The sequence below is a fragment of the Lissotriton helveticus genome, chromosome 4_1, assembly GCF_964261635.1.
Source record: "Lissotriton helveticus chromosome 4_1, aLisHel1.1, whole genome shotgun sequence".
NCBI lineage: Eukaryota > Metazoa > Chordata > Amphibia > Caudata > Salamandridae > Lissotriton > Lissotriton helveticus.
The window spans coordinates 1,271,776,779-1,271,792,960 of record NC_136063.1 but is presented as its reverse complement, the minus strand read 5'-3'; the positions used below and the strand labels follow the sequence as shown (position 1 = coordinate 1,271,792,960).

Here is a 16,182-nt window from a genome sequence, read left to right as displayed (position 1 = left end):
AGACTGAGGTGATGTTAATTGAGAGTGCTGAATCCTGGTCATTGCTGCTTAGGTGCATTTATTTAAAAGGTGCTACTCCCTCTATCTCAGTCCATGATGGACCTGGGTTTTGGCTGTTATTAACTGGCAATAGCGTTCCGCTGTAAAGGTGAGAATCCTCCACTGTATTAACTGTTGCCATTCCCTTTATACCTGTTGTCAGGCTTGCTCTAGAAGGAGTGTAGAGTTGAGGCATTCAAGTGATTATGAATGTATATCCGAAAATCATGTAGTTGCAGGCCTTGCCTGGCTGTGTGGTGCAGAAGGATAACGATTAAAGTGCTCAGTGTGGCTCCTGGGACAGTATTTGAAAAATAACCAAGGTACATTAGAGAGATGTGACAAAATAATAAGCAGCTTGTAGCCTGATGTCTGGGAACAAACCAAAACACACACACTTACTTTCTCTCACACAAACTCATACACACACACACTCACACACCCTCTCTCACTTTAAGAGGGTGCAGGCTGCTGAATGTTCTTTCTGGTCCAGGGGCAAGGTTATAGTCTGCTCTCCCAATGGAACTGTGAATTGTCAGTAGCCATGTCTGCTACAGAAAGACATTTATGTTCACCTTTCTAGTGAATACTTGTGGTAATTAAGCAGCTAGCCAAAGAAATTGTGTGCTTTGGTGTTATTTGAGTTTGCTGCATTGACATAGGCTTTTCAACCGATGTGCCCTGAAGGCACCATTGAGCATGCACCTACACATAATCCACAAGAAAAGGATAAAATAGCATTGGAGACATCCTTGGTGCGTAGTCCGGCATGACTTCTTGAGCAGCGATGACAATACGTCTTGTACAGACTAATTTCTATTAACATAATCAAAGCACTGCCTATTTGCTACATCCGCTTCTCTTGGCTTACTACTCTTTAATGTGTCGATTATTACCGGTCTACAGGTTAAATTGTTCAGCCCTCACAAATATTTGTTCCTTAACAATCACTTGACACATTACAACAGTGGCAACTGCTATGTATGAGCACAGAAAGAATATAATTAAAATGTGATTAAATAAGACGCAGCATTCTTGTTTTGTCTTTGTGTTTACTGCTTGAGTACCTCTCTTCCACCTCAGCCACTAACTGACTTTGTTTATGTTACAGAAACCAGCGAACTCAGATGGAGCTCTTACTTCAAAAGAAGCTTTGCCTATACCGCGTTTCATAAGTATGGAGGAACATGAACGTGTTCAAGAAGATCAGAGTTCTGAGGCACCACAAGATTTAAAGGGCAATGCAACAGATAAGAACACTCCGTCTGACTCGAAAATTTGTCCACTGTCAGCCGGAGAAATGCACGAGATCATTGAAATCAGCCTAAAAAGGCCTTTATGTGACTCAGTAGACCTCTGCCTTGCTGAAGACTTTGAAACTCAGTGCTTATCTAAACAAATTAGGCTTGACGTTTCAGAAAATGTTGGTGACTGTGTGGATGGTTATCGGGAGTGCTCTTCAGTCCAAGGTGTAGTTTCTTCATCTGATACCTCAAAAAGCACATCAGGAGAGAACCTATCAGAGCTAGCCAATGCTATCAGTCCAAAGGGCGACCACCAGCCTCCACAGTTTCCATGCTTGCATTGTGACTTTGTTGCTATCAGTGACTTTCTTTTGAAAGAGCACTTAAGGAAAATGCATGCAGAAAAAGTCAAATCCTTACCACAACCCACATCTGTTGACGTTGAAGAATTCAGAGTTAACTGCACCGTTGAGAATGCCAAGAAAGACCCAGAATGTAGGCAATGCAATGAGACTGTGGCCCCTGAAAACTGTTCCAGCAATATACCCATTGAAAACAGTTGCCCACCTTACAGTTGTAATGGAGATGACTGTTCTGCTTTGAAAACACTCATTCCGAAGGTGGACCATCCAGAGCAAGTATTTTGTTGCAAACTTTGCGGCATTCAGTATGCTGATGAAAATCTGCTACATGCTCATTTCTTTGGCAAGACCCACCTTCGTCGTCAGCATCTTTCTGCACGTCTAGGATTAGCTCAGATTAGAGACGGAAAATGCTCTTCCAACAAGCAGTCAACAGCAATGAAGCACATGATTGATAGAAAAAAAAGTGAGACGTCGTCTCAAAGGGCTGGGGTTGCAGGAGAATTCCCGGATGGAGTCACCTCTGTAAATGACGCCACCATTAGTTTTGCAGAAGAAAGTGTTGAACTTGTGGTCGAGATGACCTCCTCTAACAAGCTATCGGCTCAAGAGAAGCCTGAAATGAACGATGGGGACTTAGACTTCACAAAGTGTACTCTCTATGAGCAGTCTGCACAAGTACGGCTCTCAGGAATTTCTGAGAAATTAGAAAGCACCAAATTCTTCAAAAGTGTTAGAGCAGCAGTAGGCAAACCAACGTTCTCCAGAAGATTCTGTTTGTCCTCAACTGAAAGAAGTTCTTTAGCGTTAAATTCTACCTTCCGAAAAAGCAGTAAAAGCAAGTTCAGTTTGCTGAGCGTTGGCAAACGTAATGTGAAACACCGCTTTAGAGCGTATGTGAAAGGCAGACGTTTAACGGACACATCTGTTAAAGAATTGAAACCTATCAGATGTACGAATCAAGTTGATGCAACCTCAGAAGCTCATGCTCTAAAGATGAGTGAAACTAGTTCAAGTTTGTCTAGTACATCAAACCAAGTGGGCTCTAAACAGCTTCCAAATGTTTCAGATTTTAAAATCTTGCGAACATGCCCTTATTGTGATCACGTGTTTCAAAACCGAAAGGGAATGGAAGTTCATGTTAAACGGTGCCATACAAAAGAAATGCTTTTCCACTGTCAGCCATGTGGCTATTCCTGTGTCACAAGAGGAGACTTTGAGAAACACTGCCAAAGTAAGCGGCACAAAATAGGCATTTTTAGCTCCATTTGTCAGATTTGTTCGTTTGCTTCCTCAGATGAAGTACATTTGAGGGACCACATGGGCAGTGCTCATGACATGCCCTTTTGTTGCACCACATGTAAATTTTATTTTCAAGCTCAAGAGGACATGGTGCACCACAAGGAAACAGAGTTGCATCTCAGCCTGGTGGCTCAGAAGAAAACCTCTCAGCCATCCAATGAACACTTGTCTTCTCCTGCTAGATCTTCTAATAATCTAGATCCAAGTAGCCAGAGCACTAGAGATGGTTTTCATGAAATAGAAGTGACCATGCAGGCAGATTCTGGAAAGCCACTAGAGGTGAATAATAGCCATGAAATGCAACACTCAACCCTGTGTGCACCTCAGTTCCAATGTAAAAAATGTTTTTATAAAACCAGGTCATCAACTGTTCTCACAAGACATATCAAACTTCGACATCACACAGAGGACTATCATTTTCTATGCAAAGCGTGCAATCTTTATTCTATGTGCAAAGATGGCATGGAAAAGCACATTAAAAGAAGCAAACATATAGAAAATGCAAAGAAGAACAATATTGGCTTACTTTTTGAGGAATGTATTGAAAAGGTTTGTATTGGAGCAAGCAACGCGAAACAAACAGAGAATAATTTGTCTATGCATGAGATAACTGACTTTGGTAGGGAAGGCATAATAGTGTGCCAGTCTAGTCCTGCCAGTATCAGAACTGCTGCTAACGAGTTACCACAATCTAGAACAGTGCATTATGACATTAGTGACACTGAATCAGGAACTCAAAGTGCTCCCAAAAGAGGAAGGCCTAAAGGTAAGGTTTCAAGAATATGTAGCCATTGTGGACTTTTAGCCTCTAGTGTCACAAATTTGACAGTCCACATTAGGAGAAAGCACAGTCGCCAGTATAGCTATTTGTGTAAGGTTTGCAACTATTACACTGTTACCAAAGGGGATATGGAGCGTCACTGTACAACCCGGAAGCATAAAGGGCGTTTAGAAATGGACGAAAGTGGCAAACAAAGCCCTAAGCCTGTTTCTGCTGATGGCCCAAATGTTGACGCCAATAGCGAGAAAAGCAACACTCAGGTTAGTGGACTTGATGTCGCAGATGCTTCTAAAGCAGATGAATTGGACACTTTCCACTTAGAAGAACACCTTCAGCAGGATGAAGGTTCTGTAGCTGTAGAAGTAGAAAGCGTAATTTTATTAAATGATGTAAGTACTGAAATGCCAATAGATGAAACGCAGCATTTGTCCATTAGGCAAGGAAGTGCTCATCAAGAAAAGGATATGTATCACCATAGGGCGATAAGTGCTGGAATTGGCAGTAAATGCACTCTTTGCAATTTTGTCGCCCATTCCTTTGCATCACTAGAGATCCATGTCAAACGGAAACATACAAAAGAGTTTGAATACTATTGTATGGCATGCGAATACTACGCTGTGACTCGACGAGAGATGATTAGACATGCAACCACAGAAAAACATAAACTTAAAAGACAGTCATACCTTAATTGTTCTAATGTGGCAGAAACAAATGGAGCAGATTTGACCCAAGAAGCAGCTGAAATAACCGAAGGGCCATGTCCACAAATCATAGAAGAATTTCCTCTAGCCCTTGACAACATGGCTTGTGGCAATAATAAAGACGGTTCTCAGAACATAAAAAACGATGCAAGTTTTTCTGTTTTGGAAATGTCTGAAACTGGCACTGCTACAAGAAACATACAATCCAATGTCACAGCTGGGAATGATACTTATGTAGAAATCAAACTTGGAAGTTTAAAGGGCAATGTTGGTTCATCAACGAATCATTTGCAAACACAAGAACAAATAAGTGGAGTTGATGAAAATGTGGATCGGTCAGATTCTGATCAGGTTATGCCGGAAGGCGTTCAACACAACATTGAAAACTCCAATGCAGAACATAGACAGATCTTGATGGACCATAGGGAGATACCAGAGTGCAGTCATGAAAATTCTCAAATTAATTTTCAGAACCAGTCTTCTGAAAGTAGTTCGACCCATTTTGAATGCTCAATATCCCATTCACCCAACATCTGTGCAACTTCAAATCATGGAGTTAATGTAGCTGATAGTAAATGCGTTGAGAGAGTTGCACCTGTACCGAAGGACTTAACAGAGGAGCACGAGATAGCAGATCATGCAGTAACTGATAATGTTTGGGACATGGGAGATTCAGTGCCTGAGCATGTGCATCAAAAGGAAATGGTAATATGTGTGGATGATAATCAAGCAAACACATTGTATAGTGTTGACATGTTTGATTCTTCAATAGTTAGATTAAGAAGTCCTTGTGAAGATGGATCTCATAGCCAGCTAGATGATGGATCAATCATAAATGAAATACAACTTAATGAGTATCATTTTAAAACCTATCTCCCATTAATTGAGAAGAGGAAAAAGTTTGATATAGTGTTCCATGGAGAAACGCCTCGTGTACGATGTGACGATTGTGGATTTTTAGCAGATGGGCTAAGTGGCCTCAATGTGCACATATCTATGAAACATCCTTCAAAGGAAAAACACTTCCACTGCCTGCTCTGTGGAAAGTCCTTTTACACTGAGAGCAACCTCCACCAGCACTTGTCTAGTGCTGGCCATATTCGGAACGAGCAGGCCAGTGTGGAAGAGTTGCCCGAGGGAGGAGCAACATTCAAGTGTGTCAAGTGCACAGAACCCTTTGATAATGAGCAGAACTTGTTTCTTCATATAAAAGAGCAGCACGAAGAATTGTTGAGGGAAGTGAACAAGTACATTGTGGAAGACACAGAACAAATTAACCGTGAGCGAGAAGAAAACCAAGGAAATGTTTGCAAGTATTGCGGCAAGATGTGCAAAAGCAGCAACTCCATGGCTTTTCTTGCACACATTCGCACTCACACAGGTATGTAACTATGAAGTTGATATCTGTCTTATGTCTGCAGCACAATGAATGTCTTCTCTAATACAGTTGGGGTTTCTAGGCTTGAAGGGAAAAGTGGACCTTCAATACCAGAGTGTAACTGTGATAAAATGAAGGCTTTACAATTAATATCATGTTCATTGATTTTGTTGAAAGGTGTTGGATGTAATAATATTGTGAGTCAACAAAGGTAAAAAACTGATATGTTGAAGGGCTCTGTTCTTATCAAAGACTCACCACTAAATGTTCAGACTCTTTCTTTCAATAACTTTAGTAATGTATCATTTCACTACTTTCCTTTCATCGTTCTCTGATTCAGTACGTTCTGTACCTTTACGTTTTAAGTGATATACCCAACAATACAAGACTGAACAAATGGGATTGTTAAACATGCATTGGCAAAGCCATTTGGCGTGGCATTAGGTGTCAGCATGTTGGCTTTGTCAATACTCGTTTTGTTTTCTTTATTTTTATAAAACGTTGTTATCGGACCTGGCAGGCTGTCTCCATTATTTGTCCTCAAAAAGAGCACATGGTCATAGAAGTGCCTGGCACTGAAAGAAACTACTTTGTGTGCGGATGTGCTCCTTGTGAAAAAGCAGAATGCCATCACTCCCATGAAGTTAGCCTGTGGCTAAAGTGGGCTGACCCACTGCCCCTTGCTGTATTCTGTAGTGGGCTGAAAAAGAATGTGGGTGACAAAATAACAGAGAAATGGATGAAGAGGGCTGGCTGAAAGCTCCTTTAAGAAAGTAGATAATAAATATAAGTGTACTAAAATCGAAAGTTATTGCCTAACGTCAGCCCTCAAATGTGTTATGATTATTTCACAATTCCCAAGTGAAAATATAAAACATGTGTCAATCTATTACAATAATGTAATTTTAACAAAAAATATATAGAGCGAATATAAATGACTTCTAGTTATTGTCCTCAGCTCAGGGGGTTCAAAGTGGTTAGCAGAATTTGTAGTGCTTTGACAATTGATAGTTATTTAATTTTTTAATTGTGGCCCTTGCTGACTCTCTTTGGACAAATCTGGTTTATTTTGATCAGATATGGCTACTATGAGAGCTCTATGGAGCCCTTCCCTTTACTTAACCTCATACACGAAAAAAAATCTGGACCTGGTCGTGGTCATTTCCAGACCGGTATACAGCCATGCTATGAATACAGTCCTCCAAGCTAAGTCGCTGAAGAAATCACGCAGCAAGAATCCTACAAATCACATTGTCCTTGGCCTACAATGCATGGACCACAAGAAACAATCTCTTTGAAAACCCTTGATTGTTTTCCAATGGGAAAGAACGTATTTGAGGAATACCAGCACCATCCACATGGTGCTGCTCTGTCCAACCCAGCAGCCAATCAGACTCCTAAGGCCGGCTCCTCACAACCTACTTGATGCATTGGCAGACCACATCCCTTTGAAAGCTGTGCTTTCTTCACTTCCCACTTGAATAAAACACTTTCTAAGATTTGGCCGTGAACTGAAGACAGACTTGTTCCTATCGGCCTTTGACCCTGTCTCCTCACAAGCAACAAAGAAAAACTACAGTCAACTACCACGTTATGGTTCCCTGACTCCTTCACAGTCTGGATTTTCCTATTGTAGAAATGTTGCTTCATATCCATGAAATCGCTATATTGGGCGGGTCTCTGTCGCCAAATGCTTTGTGTAACATACAAAGATATTTGAGGCACACCAGTGATCATGTAGAGTATCTCTTTACTGATTAAGGCTTGCTTTGCAGCTCTGCTCTTCAATCTCTTCAGCGTCGAGGTATGAGTTTCTGGAAGCCTGTATGTACAGTTCTTTAATTGCCCCAGCTTGACCGGGTCAGTGTGTTTTCTACCAATACTTGATGAACAAAGGTCAATTTTAGGAGAACCTTTGTTATCATGTATTGTGGGAGGCTCATGCCATGGATAACAGTGTTACTCGGAGGAATACATTCTAGTTCTGTGATATGCACAGGTTTGTTCAGTGGATTAGTACCTACAGAGAGTTAAGCGACATTCACTTCCATAAGAATGCATTGTGAATAAACAATAACCACAGTACTGTAGCCAAACGTTTTCCATGTTTGCACACACCTGTGAATTAACCCTGGGCAAAGCACTACGCTATGCATGCGTAGTTTGCGAAGTTTCTGCTACTTCGCACTATGCAAATTGCAGGTAGCACAGTTCAAACACGCGTAGCTTAGGGTAGTACCGCGGTCATTGTTTGCTTGCTCGAGGTCCTCAACGTCAAGTTGGCGACCGCGAGCAAGCAAAATGACATCCCGGCGAGACTTTTTCCTCGTTCGCGATCAGCAACATCAAGTTGCCGATTGCGAGCATGGAAAATAAACCTCCCGGCGAGATTCTCAACGCGGGAAGGTCAGGTTTCTCATTGCGAGTGGTCGCGTATGCTCGTGACCGCTCGCGATGAGAAACTACCAGTCCGCGTTGAGAAAGTTGCCGCTCGAGTAAAAATCTACTCGAGCGGCTCAAAACTACAGCTTGCACTGTGCAAGATGCCGTTTTCAATGATTGCACAGTGCGGACAAGCATCTGGCACTGTGCAATCATTGAAAACGGCTCAGTGCGAACAGGCTACTACGCAGTTCGCGTAGCTCGCGTAGTGCGAAGTACACTTTGCGTAGCTTTGCGTAGCGCTACTTCGCGAACTACGCCCAGCCCTACTGTGAATCCATAGGCGTCTTGCTGACTTCCCCTTTCTAGTTGAGTTGAATGAGAATGAATGAATGAATGAATGAAAAAAATATTTAATAAAGCGCACTGTGGCCAAGCGGCTTCCTGGCGCTAGGGACTAAGCCACAAATCACGGGAGAGGCCACTGAGATTTAACAGGAGAACGCCTGAGAGAATAAAAAGTTTTTTAAGGCTTTACGGAAGTGGGAATAGATGGGAATAGAACGTATGGACAGGGGGAGGCAGTTCCAGATACGGGGGGGCCAAAACAGAGAACCTGGTACCACCCGTTCTGGTCTTGCGAAAGCGGGGGAGATGAAGAAGGGAGAGAGTGGAGGAGCGAAGAGTGCGGGTGGGGGCGTGAGAAGAGATGATGGAACTGATAAACAAAGGAGCAGAGCGGGCATGGGCTCGAAAAACTAGGCAGCTCAATTTAAAAAGGGATCTCTGGAGAACAGGGAGCCAGTGAAGGGACTTAAGCGCCGGAGTGATGTGAGAGGTTTTGGGAAGATGGAGGATGAGCTGGGCAGCCTGATTTTGAATTGCCTGTAAGCGGCGAGTTTCGTAGGCTGGAATGCCCACGTACAGGCCATTTCCATAATCAAGCCGGGAAGTGATGAAAGCCATAATAATAATTTTAAGGGCATCAGAAGAAAAGAAACGGGAAATTTTTCGAATAAGACGAAGAGACAAAAAACAAGGAGACAACAGAACTGATTTGTGCTTGCAGAATCCTCTGAATGTTTGGCTGATAATATTTTCCATGTTACAAAGTATGATCTTTCTGTTCGGTTTCGTCACACAAAAAGAGAACCTTGAGGTTAACTTATTGTCTTCTGTCTCTTGACCCTAGTGCTAAATGTGTGTATAGTGTGTGTGAATTTTATCTTCAGAAGCACCAGCTTCTTAGCTCTAAAATGAACAAAGGTGAATCGGTTGTGGCATCTCATCCTCAAGGTGTTTGCACATACATTTCCTTAGCATTCAGTATAAATGGACCACACCTGCATCTATAATTTTGAGTGTGTGTTTGAGGTGCCTGTATCTAGTATCTAACACACATTTCACCTCTACATACATATGCTCACATTAACTCCCCAGCAGGGTAGAAAGGGGAGAGACTAGCCTGTGCTCGCATGTGTGTGCTTGTGCCTTGGCATTTGTTGTACACTCATTTTTGTACTTTTGTAATTTTGTTAACTTAGACTCATGTTGTCATCGCAACATGACCAAATTAAAATTGGACGTGTAGTCTTCAGTCTTACAGACTCGAGTGCACTGCACGAACCCACCCTTTAATGCTTTAACATTAGTTCCTTACTTAAGTGTGTTTTTTTTCACAGCTTTAAGAAGGAAACATTAATTCGCTCTACTGGTAAAAACCTTCATTTGATCACTGTGGACTTAAAGTTAAAACAATAAATTGAACCTTAACCCCTCCCCTGCTGATGACGGAACCGCTCCGTCATCAGCCGCGGTCGCGCTGTGCTGATGACGGAGCGGTTCCGTCATGGCCCGCTCGGCACGCCTGCGCGGATTCTGCGCCTGCGCTGAGCGTTCTATTGAGCGGGGCGGGCCATGACGGAACCGCTCCGTCATAAGCACAGCGCAACCGACGCTGGTGACGGAGCGGTTCCGTCACCAGCATGCGCCCGCCGCTCTTCCGCCCGCCCCCTTAGCACTGCGGCGGAATAGCCGCCGCAGTGAAGGGGTTAAAGGAAGTCTATAGCGGGTTCCTTTAGTTAGTAATGTCTGCATACCACTATGTACATTTAGGTACATGCTGTAGCTAGGAGAAATTCCTTAAAGAGCACTGGTGCACATGTGCAGTGTTGCCCAGGGAATAACCATATATCTCCCAAAGCCCAAGAAGCTGCTTGTTTACTCTGGGTAAAGTGGTGCCCCAGACATTCAGACGGTCCAGGGATACCAGAGGCCTTTCGAGGTTGCTAACAGATCAATGTACCACCTACTTACAGTGTAGAGCTGCCTAGTAGAACCAGTTATCAGCATGATGATGAATCCACCACACCAAACATTTCCCCACAAGCGACCCACTGCCATGAAAGTAGAGAGAGATTCTCGCTGGAGGTCATATTTGAAAAATAGAATTCTCTGACAGGGCCCATAGAAAGACCTGAATGCGCTTTTGAGGGTTTCAAATCAATTGAATTTAAGCTATTCTCACAAGGGAAGGCTATTTTCCAGATAATCCCCAGATTTAAATTTCACTTATAAAATCTAAGGGCCTCATGATTTAAGATGAGTAGAAGACCACAGTTGACTTGGAGAAAGGGCCTTTGGGTGCCTTTGGTGTCTGAAGGATAAGAACTTTGCTATGTTTTATTTGGCAGGGGTGCCTGGCAAAGAACCTTTGGTTTTGGTTTTAGAACTGTATACTAGACATGCAGCTGAAACTAACTGATAATTTAACTGTGTGATGTAAAATTCAAATTTCTCTAATAGAATGGTTGAATGTTTATCCTTTAAAGCACTGCAATGACCTAGTGGGCTCTGAATCTTAAATATAGCCTGCATTTTGGACTTCCTCATTTGGAGCCAACACTGTTCTAAGACATCTGTGCCACTCCTGTCTTTCCCAGAAGTGTTCACCCCTCTTTCTATCTGAGGGCCCGCTCTCGGGTCTCCGCCACAACACTGCTCAGGTTTCTGCACCACCAGCAGCCCCCAGCTTCCTGCTCTGATCGTCTCTCTGTGCAGGCTGGTACTCTTGGCCACAGATATCTTGCGACGGGGTGTGGAGTGGCGCTCATCTCTCTCACTTCAGGGCAGAGAAGACCTATAATAGAGGGGGGCCCTGACACCACTACTCCTCATATAGTTCCCCTCCGGCATTCAGGGCTTGTCGCGCCCCCCCTTTCTCTGTCTCATTGCCACTCCCCCTAGTCCTCTTCCTGCGCCCTGATCTTAGCAGTGTTCCAATGCCTGTGCTGCTGCCTATCGGACGTCTCAGGGTCCTCCGATCTCTTCAGCTCTTCCGCTGATGTGCTCGCCAGATCTCCCCCTGATTTCTCCAGACCAGGTACAGACAGGTCGTAATATGCTTCTGCAGTCGCGGTCCGCCAGGGCCGGAATCGGCTCGGCAGTCACAGCTCCGCTCTCTCCAGGCCCTGCTGCCGTCTGAGGCTCCGCCTTCCACTTGTTTGGTCGCCAGCACTCAGCCGCCGCTCCGTCCTTCTGTGTTTTACTATAGACGTGGGCGCAGTGTGCACCAAAGAAGTGACTCACAATCAGTGTGCTTCCTGAGGATGACATTCTCAATAGGAAAAGAGGGTCCTATGGCTCCACCCAACATCTCCCTGAAGGTGGGTGCAGTCACTAACCGCATCTGCATGTAGGGGAATCTCCATCCCACCTTTAAAGTGCAGGCAGATGGGGCGTAGCCATGCCGGTGACTAAGATGGCCACTCGGCTGTGAAGCTCCAGCTTAATGGTCTCATAATCTAGTGGAATTGGGTTGACCTTCCCACGCAGCCAGCGAACCAATGCTGTTGGGCAGCCTATAGAATGCGGCATGCAGTGCAATTCGTGATGGGCGCCAGGACGCAAGCAGTGCACCTGACTCCGGCTCGGCCTATACCACAGGTGAACCCTGAGGTTTGAGGTTCTCGAGCGTAACTGAGCTGTGCGGAGGCCATCTTTATGCGAGATGACTGTGGGAGACTGTCGGGACCGGAGAAATGAACCCACATGGCAAAATTGAAAGCCAGGAGCCACACGCCGACACACACAAGTGACCTGCTCCTTGCAACAACATTTTTCCCAAGCTCCCACCATCTGACCGCAGTGTGCCCTCTCTTGGGGTCGGGTAAGAAGCCCATGGGGTGATTTCCATAGACTGGCAGAAATATTTTTTTAATGGCGGATCAGACCTGGTAACCCCTACACAGGCAGGAGCCTTACAATTTGTGGGCTGCATAGATTTTCATTCCTGCGACGGGCGGTGGATGCTCACAACCAAACCCCCCCACCTGCTCACATAGCGGTATGCTGCGAAGGTGCCTATTCACATGGCAGAGCCCATGCGGCATACTTGGGTCCCTTACGTCACATGCAATATTGAAGGATGAAATAGACTGCACCCGTTTCTCGCAATAAGGGTCAATCAGCAGCAGAATCAACTGCATGTGAACTGTGATTCCCCTGGGTTGAAGGTTGGCCCATAGCAACTTGCACACAATCTTTGAGCCTAGTTTCTCTCCCCCACAAGAACGGATAGTGACCAGGACTCTGTGCTGTGCACGCAGGACTCAGTACTTGCAATTCCCACGGTCACTTTTGAACATCCCAAGGAGATGGGATGACCGGATACCCCCTGTCGGGAATGGGGGGAGGCACGGCTAGCTCTACAGACTCTGAACAATTGACAGGGAGAGCAGCCATCATAGCTTAGCTCAGTGCGTGCTTCCGCTCCATAGACACCCGATTCAACTCACGAGCAGGATTGATTGCCTGAGAGAACGCCTGGATCGACAGAACGTTAGATTGGACGGTGCAGAGTAACGTATATCCAGCCTAGAAGGTGGCGCCGTCACGACCGCTAAGCGACTGGAGAAAGTGAAATGCTTCCTCAAAGCCGTGTCAGTCGAGAGCAAAGATTCGAAGGCAATATCTCACCACAAAAATATTTACATTATTGATATAGTGGAATCCACTAACATGGGCAGGCTGACCAGTTCGTGAAACTGCCATTTTTCTTTCTGGATTCACGGCGCAAATTTGCAGACACAAAAGCCCAATTACTCAAGCATATATTAAAGAATGAGATGAGCATACCCGGCACACCTCAGAGTGGACTTCAATGGGAAACCCCACATCTTGGATAATCCTGCTGATGCCATGGCCTTCTACACACAATATGGCAAGGAACACTCGGCCTCACGATTTGGGACCCCAGACCGCACACCACTAGACATGCACGCATCGGCTGGCACAGCCTTTTCCCCAATGACTGAACTACTAGCCATGCTGTGCACCCCACAAGTAATCCTTACTGTTCAATTGATTGTCTAAGCTTCCGGCCACATCTTGGGTAGTTACCTGTATCAGTTTGCTGGCGCTGTCTACTCTTATGCTGCTTACATGAACAATTCCTATTTGACCCCTATTGAATCTACCCTTCCACTGGGGCCTGCTTTCACGAAGCATTGCTTACCTTCCACGGTGTATACCGAATTGGAAGTAATTAGAGTTTTTAAGGCCTCGCTCTAGCTTTTAATGCACTGGAAGGCAAAGGCCCCCCCTTACCTAGGAATCAGACGCGGCAGGTACCAGCAGGAGAGATCCCTGAGGATACAAAGTTTGCTGCTATTCCGCAAAAAAATTAAGACCTGGCTCTTCCCTAGGATATAATGTCTGTCTGTTGTGAAGAGTAGCAGTCTTCCTGTATGGTAAGCCTTTATTCCGTGTAGCTGAACAGTTTGTGTGCTGATTGGTTTCTCTTAGCGCCAGGATGCCCGTGGGGTTACAGTGCGCTTTACAAATGTTAATAATAATAATCACCTTTGACGTATGTGTATATCCAGGTTCGCTATAATCCGTCGTGGCGGGAGGTACTAACAGTGAAGCTTTGGAATTCCCTTGCAATCAAAAGTTGCATGGCCGAGTCCAAACACTGCTTCAGGAAATTATTAAAAACCTGACTCTTTGACCAAAACTAGTCTGGTTAAAGCGGCTATCCTTATCCATCTCTGCTTTTGAGCGTCGGGCTGCTTTGGTTGAAGCAGCAAACTGCTTTGCAAATGCTGCTGATTGCTTGATTGGGGTATTTGTGTTTTTATTTGTTTTTCTTGTGTTTACCTATGGGATTATCTGGGTGGTGAAGTTCCTAATGTGGGTGAGGGGAGGGGGGAGTGGAGATGTTGAAGGGTTTGTTTGTCCTCTGACCTTGTTTGGCAGAGAAGAGCTTACATCACTGACATGCATGTGCTGCTAAACACTCCCAATATTAGATGACAGCATCACGAGAGGGACGGGACCTCACAGGCTAAACTCATATTCATATCTATAATGTTAGAGGCCTCAATAACCCTTGCAAAGGTAAGCTAGCGTTATAGATGAGGGCAGAAGATTTGTCATAGTCACAGGCACCTTGACTGCCCATTGCGTGCTCCTGGTTAATGTATATGCCCCAAATGTGGATGCCCCAGACCTTTTCCATGATCTGTCGTCCGCACTGGGACGCATGGATGCTGACATTATTCAACTGGGAGGGGACCTTAGCATGAATGCTGATCCCGTGCCAGACTCTACTGGTGCGGCGACAGGTGGCAAGCTGCACTCTCTGTGGTGGGTCCTTCAGGATATCGCTGACACTTATCTCCTGAAGGACACATGGCACCTGAGACATGCTTCCCCTCCTGGGTACACCTTCTATTCCATACCCCATAATATATGGTTGCGCATTGATTACTGGTCCATATTTGCCAATGCCATTCCATGGCTGGTGAATGTAAAACATCTTCCACAAACGCTGTCGGACCATGCAGCAGTTCGTTTGGTCCCGTAGGTGCAATTCCAAGGGACCTGGAACGCCACTGGTGTTTCCTGGGAACCACCTTACATGACTAGGTGTTTCGGTCTGAGCTCCACACAGCTATATTGGAGTACTTTGAACTCAACAAAGGTACAGTGGCACAGCAGGCTGCGCTGTGGGAGGCCTCTAGACCTAAATTCGTGGAGTCTGCATTTCCATACTTGCTGGGATGCTACAGGACATTTATAACAACTTAGCCTTTATTGAATCTGAATTGTACGACATAGACCACTCAGTACCTGCATAGGTACTGACACCACGGATGAAGTGTTTTCAGCACGATTGTCTCATCATAAGATTAGTAACTGACTAAATACTGGGTCAGCTCACATCTGATCATTTTGGAGAAAGATCTTCCCCCCGGCTGCGTGCATGTGCTTATAACTTTGTTTTCTCTGCTGGTTCTGGGCTTTTCCCGAAGCCCTGTCACCAGGGAAGAATCTCTCCATTTTGTTTCTCTTAGCCCCTCTTTGTCTTCCTAGTTTGATACAAAATGGTGCTTAACCTGTGGCCCTGAGGGGAAGGCCAACTGGGGAACATCACCTGTATATCGAAACTCTGCCCTCAGGCCTCGACATGGAAATAGGACTCAGGTTTGGATTGTTGACTAAAACAAAAAAAGGACTATGACTAATAGAGGAGCAAGTTTCAACATGTTTGGCAGACATCTTTGAAAGGTGTTTTTTTTTTCTCTTTCCCACTGAAATACATTTTGACTGGGGATGTTTGCAGGAAATTACTCAGTAATCACTCGCCCTTGACATTGCTAGAGTGATCAGACTTCTCCCTCGCCTCCACTGTCTCATCGTTTTATGCCCACCATGGAGTCCAACAATACCTTCAGCCTGACTGGGTGGGCCTCAGTGCATTTAAGATCACTTATCACCCCTACCTCACTAAGAGTGCATCAAAAAAACTTAAACACTGCATAATAAAAAGAAACCCAGGAGCACTTATATCAGATACTTACTTCTGTGTGTCTATGGGCAACAGCTTGTGCGAGCCCAATGGAGAAAATCTATCATATCATTTTTCTAGTACAAACAGATAAGGAAAACACCCCACGGTTTTAGTCTTGGTATCACTTCCTATCCACAA

General features: G+C 44.7%; 1 protein-coding gene across 2 annotated transcripts in view; it reads left to right on the top strand.

Annotated features, from left to right (window-relative positions):
* ZNF407 (zinc finger protein 407) overlaps nt 1-16,182 on the top strand; it is a 1,826,025-nt gene that overhangs the window by 160,633 nt on the left and 1,649,210 nt on the right. For both annotated transcript variants that reach the window (XM_078687829.1, XM_078687830.1), the window contains exon 3: nt 1,151-5,810. In XM_078687829.1, the coding sequence (XP_078543955.1) occupies nt 1,217-5,810 (4,594 nt within the window). In that variant the 5' untranslated portion in view covers nt 1,151-1,216. The remainder of the gene's footprint in view (nt 1-1,150; nt 5,811-16,182) is intronic.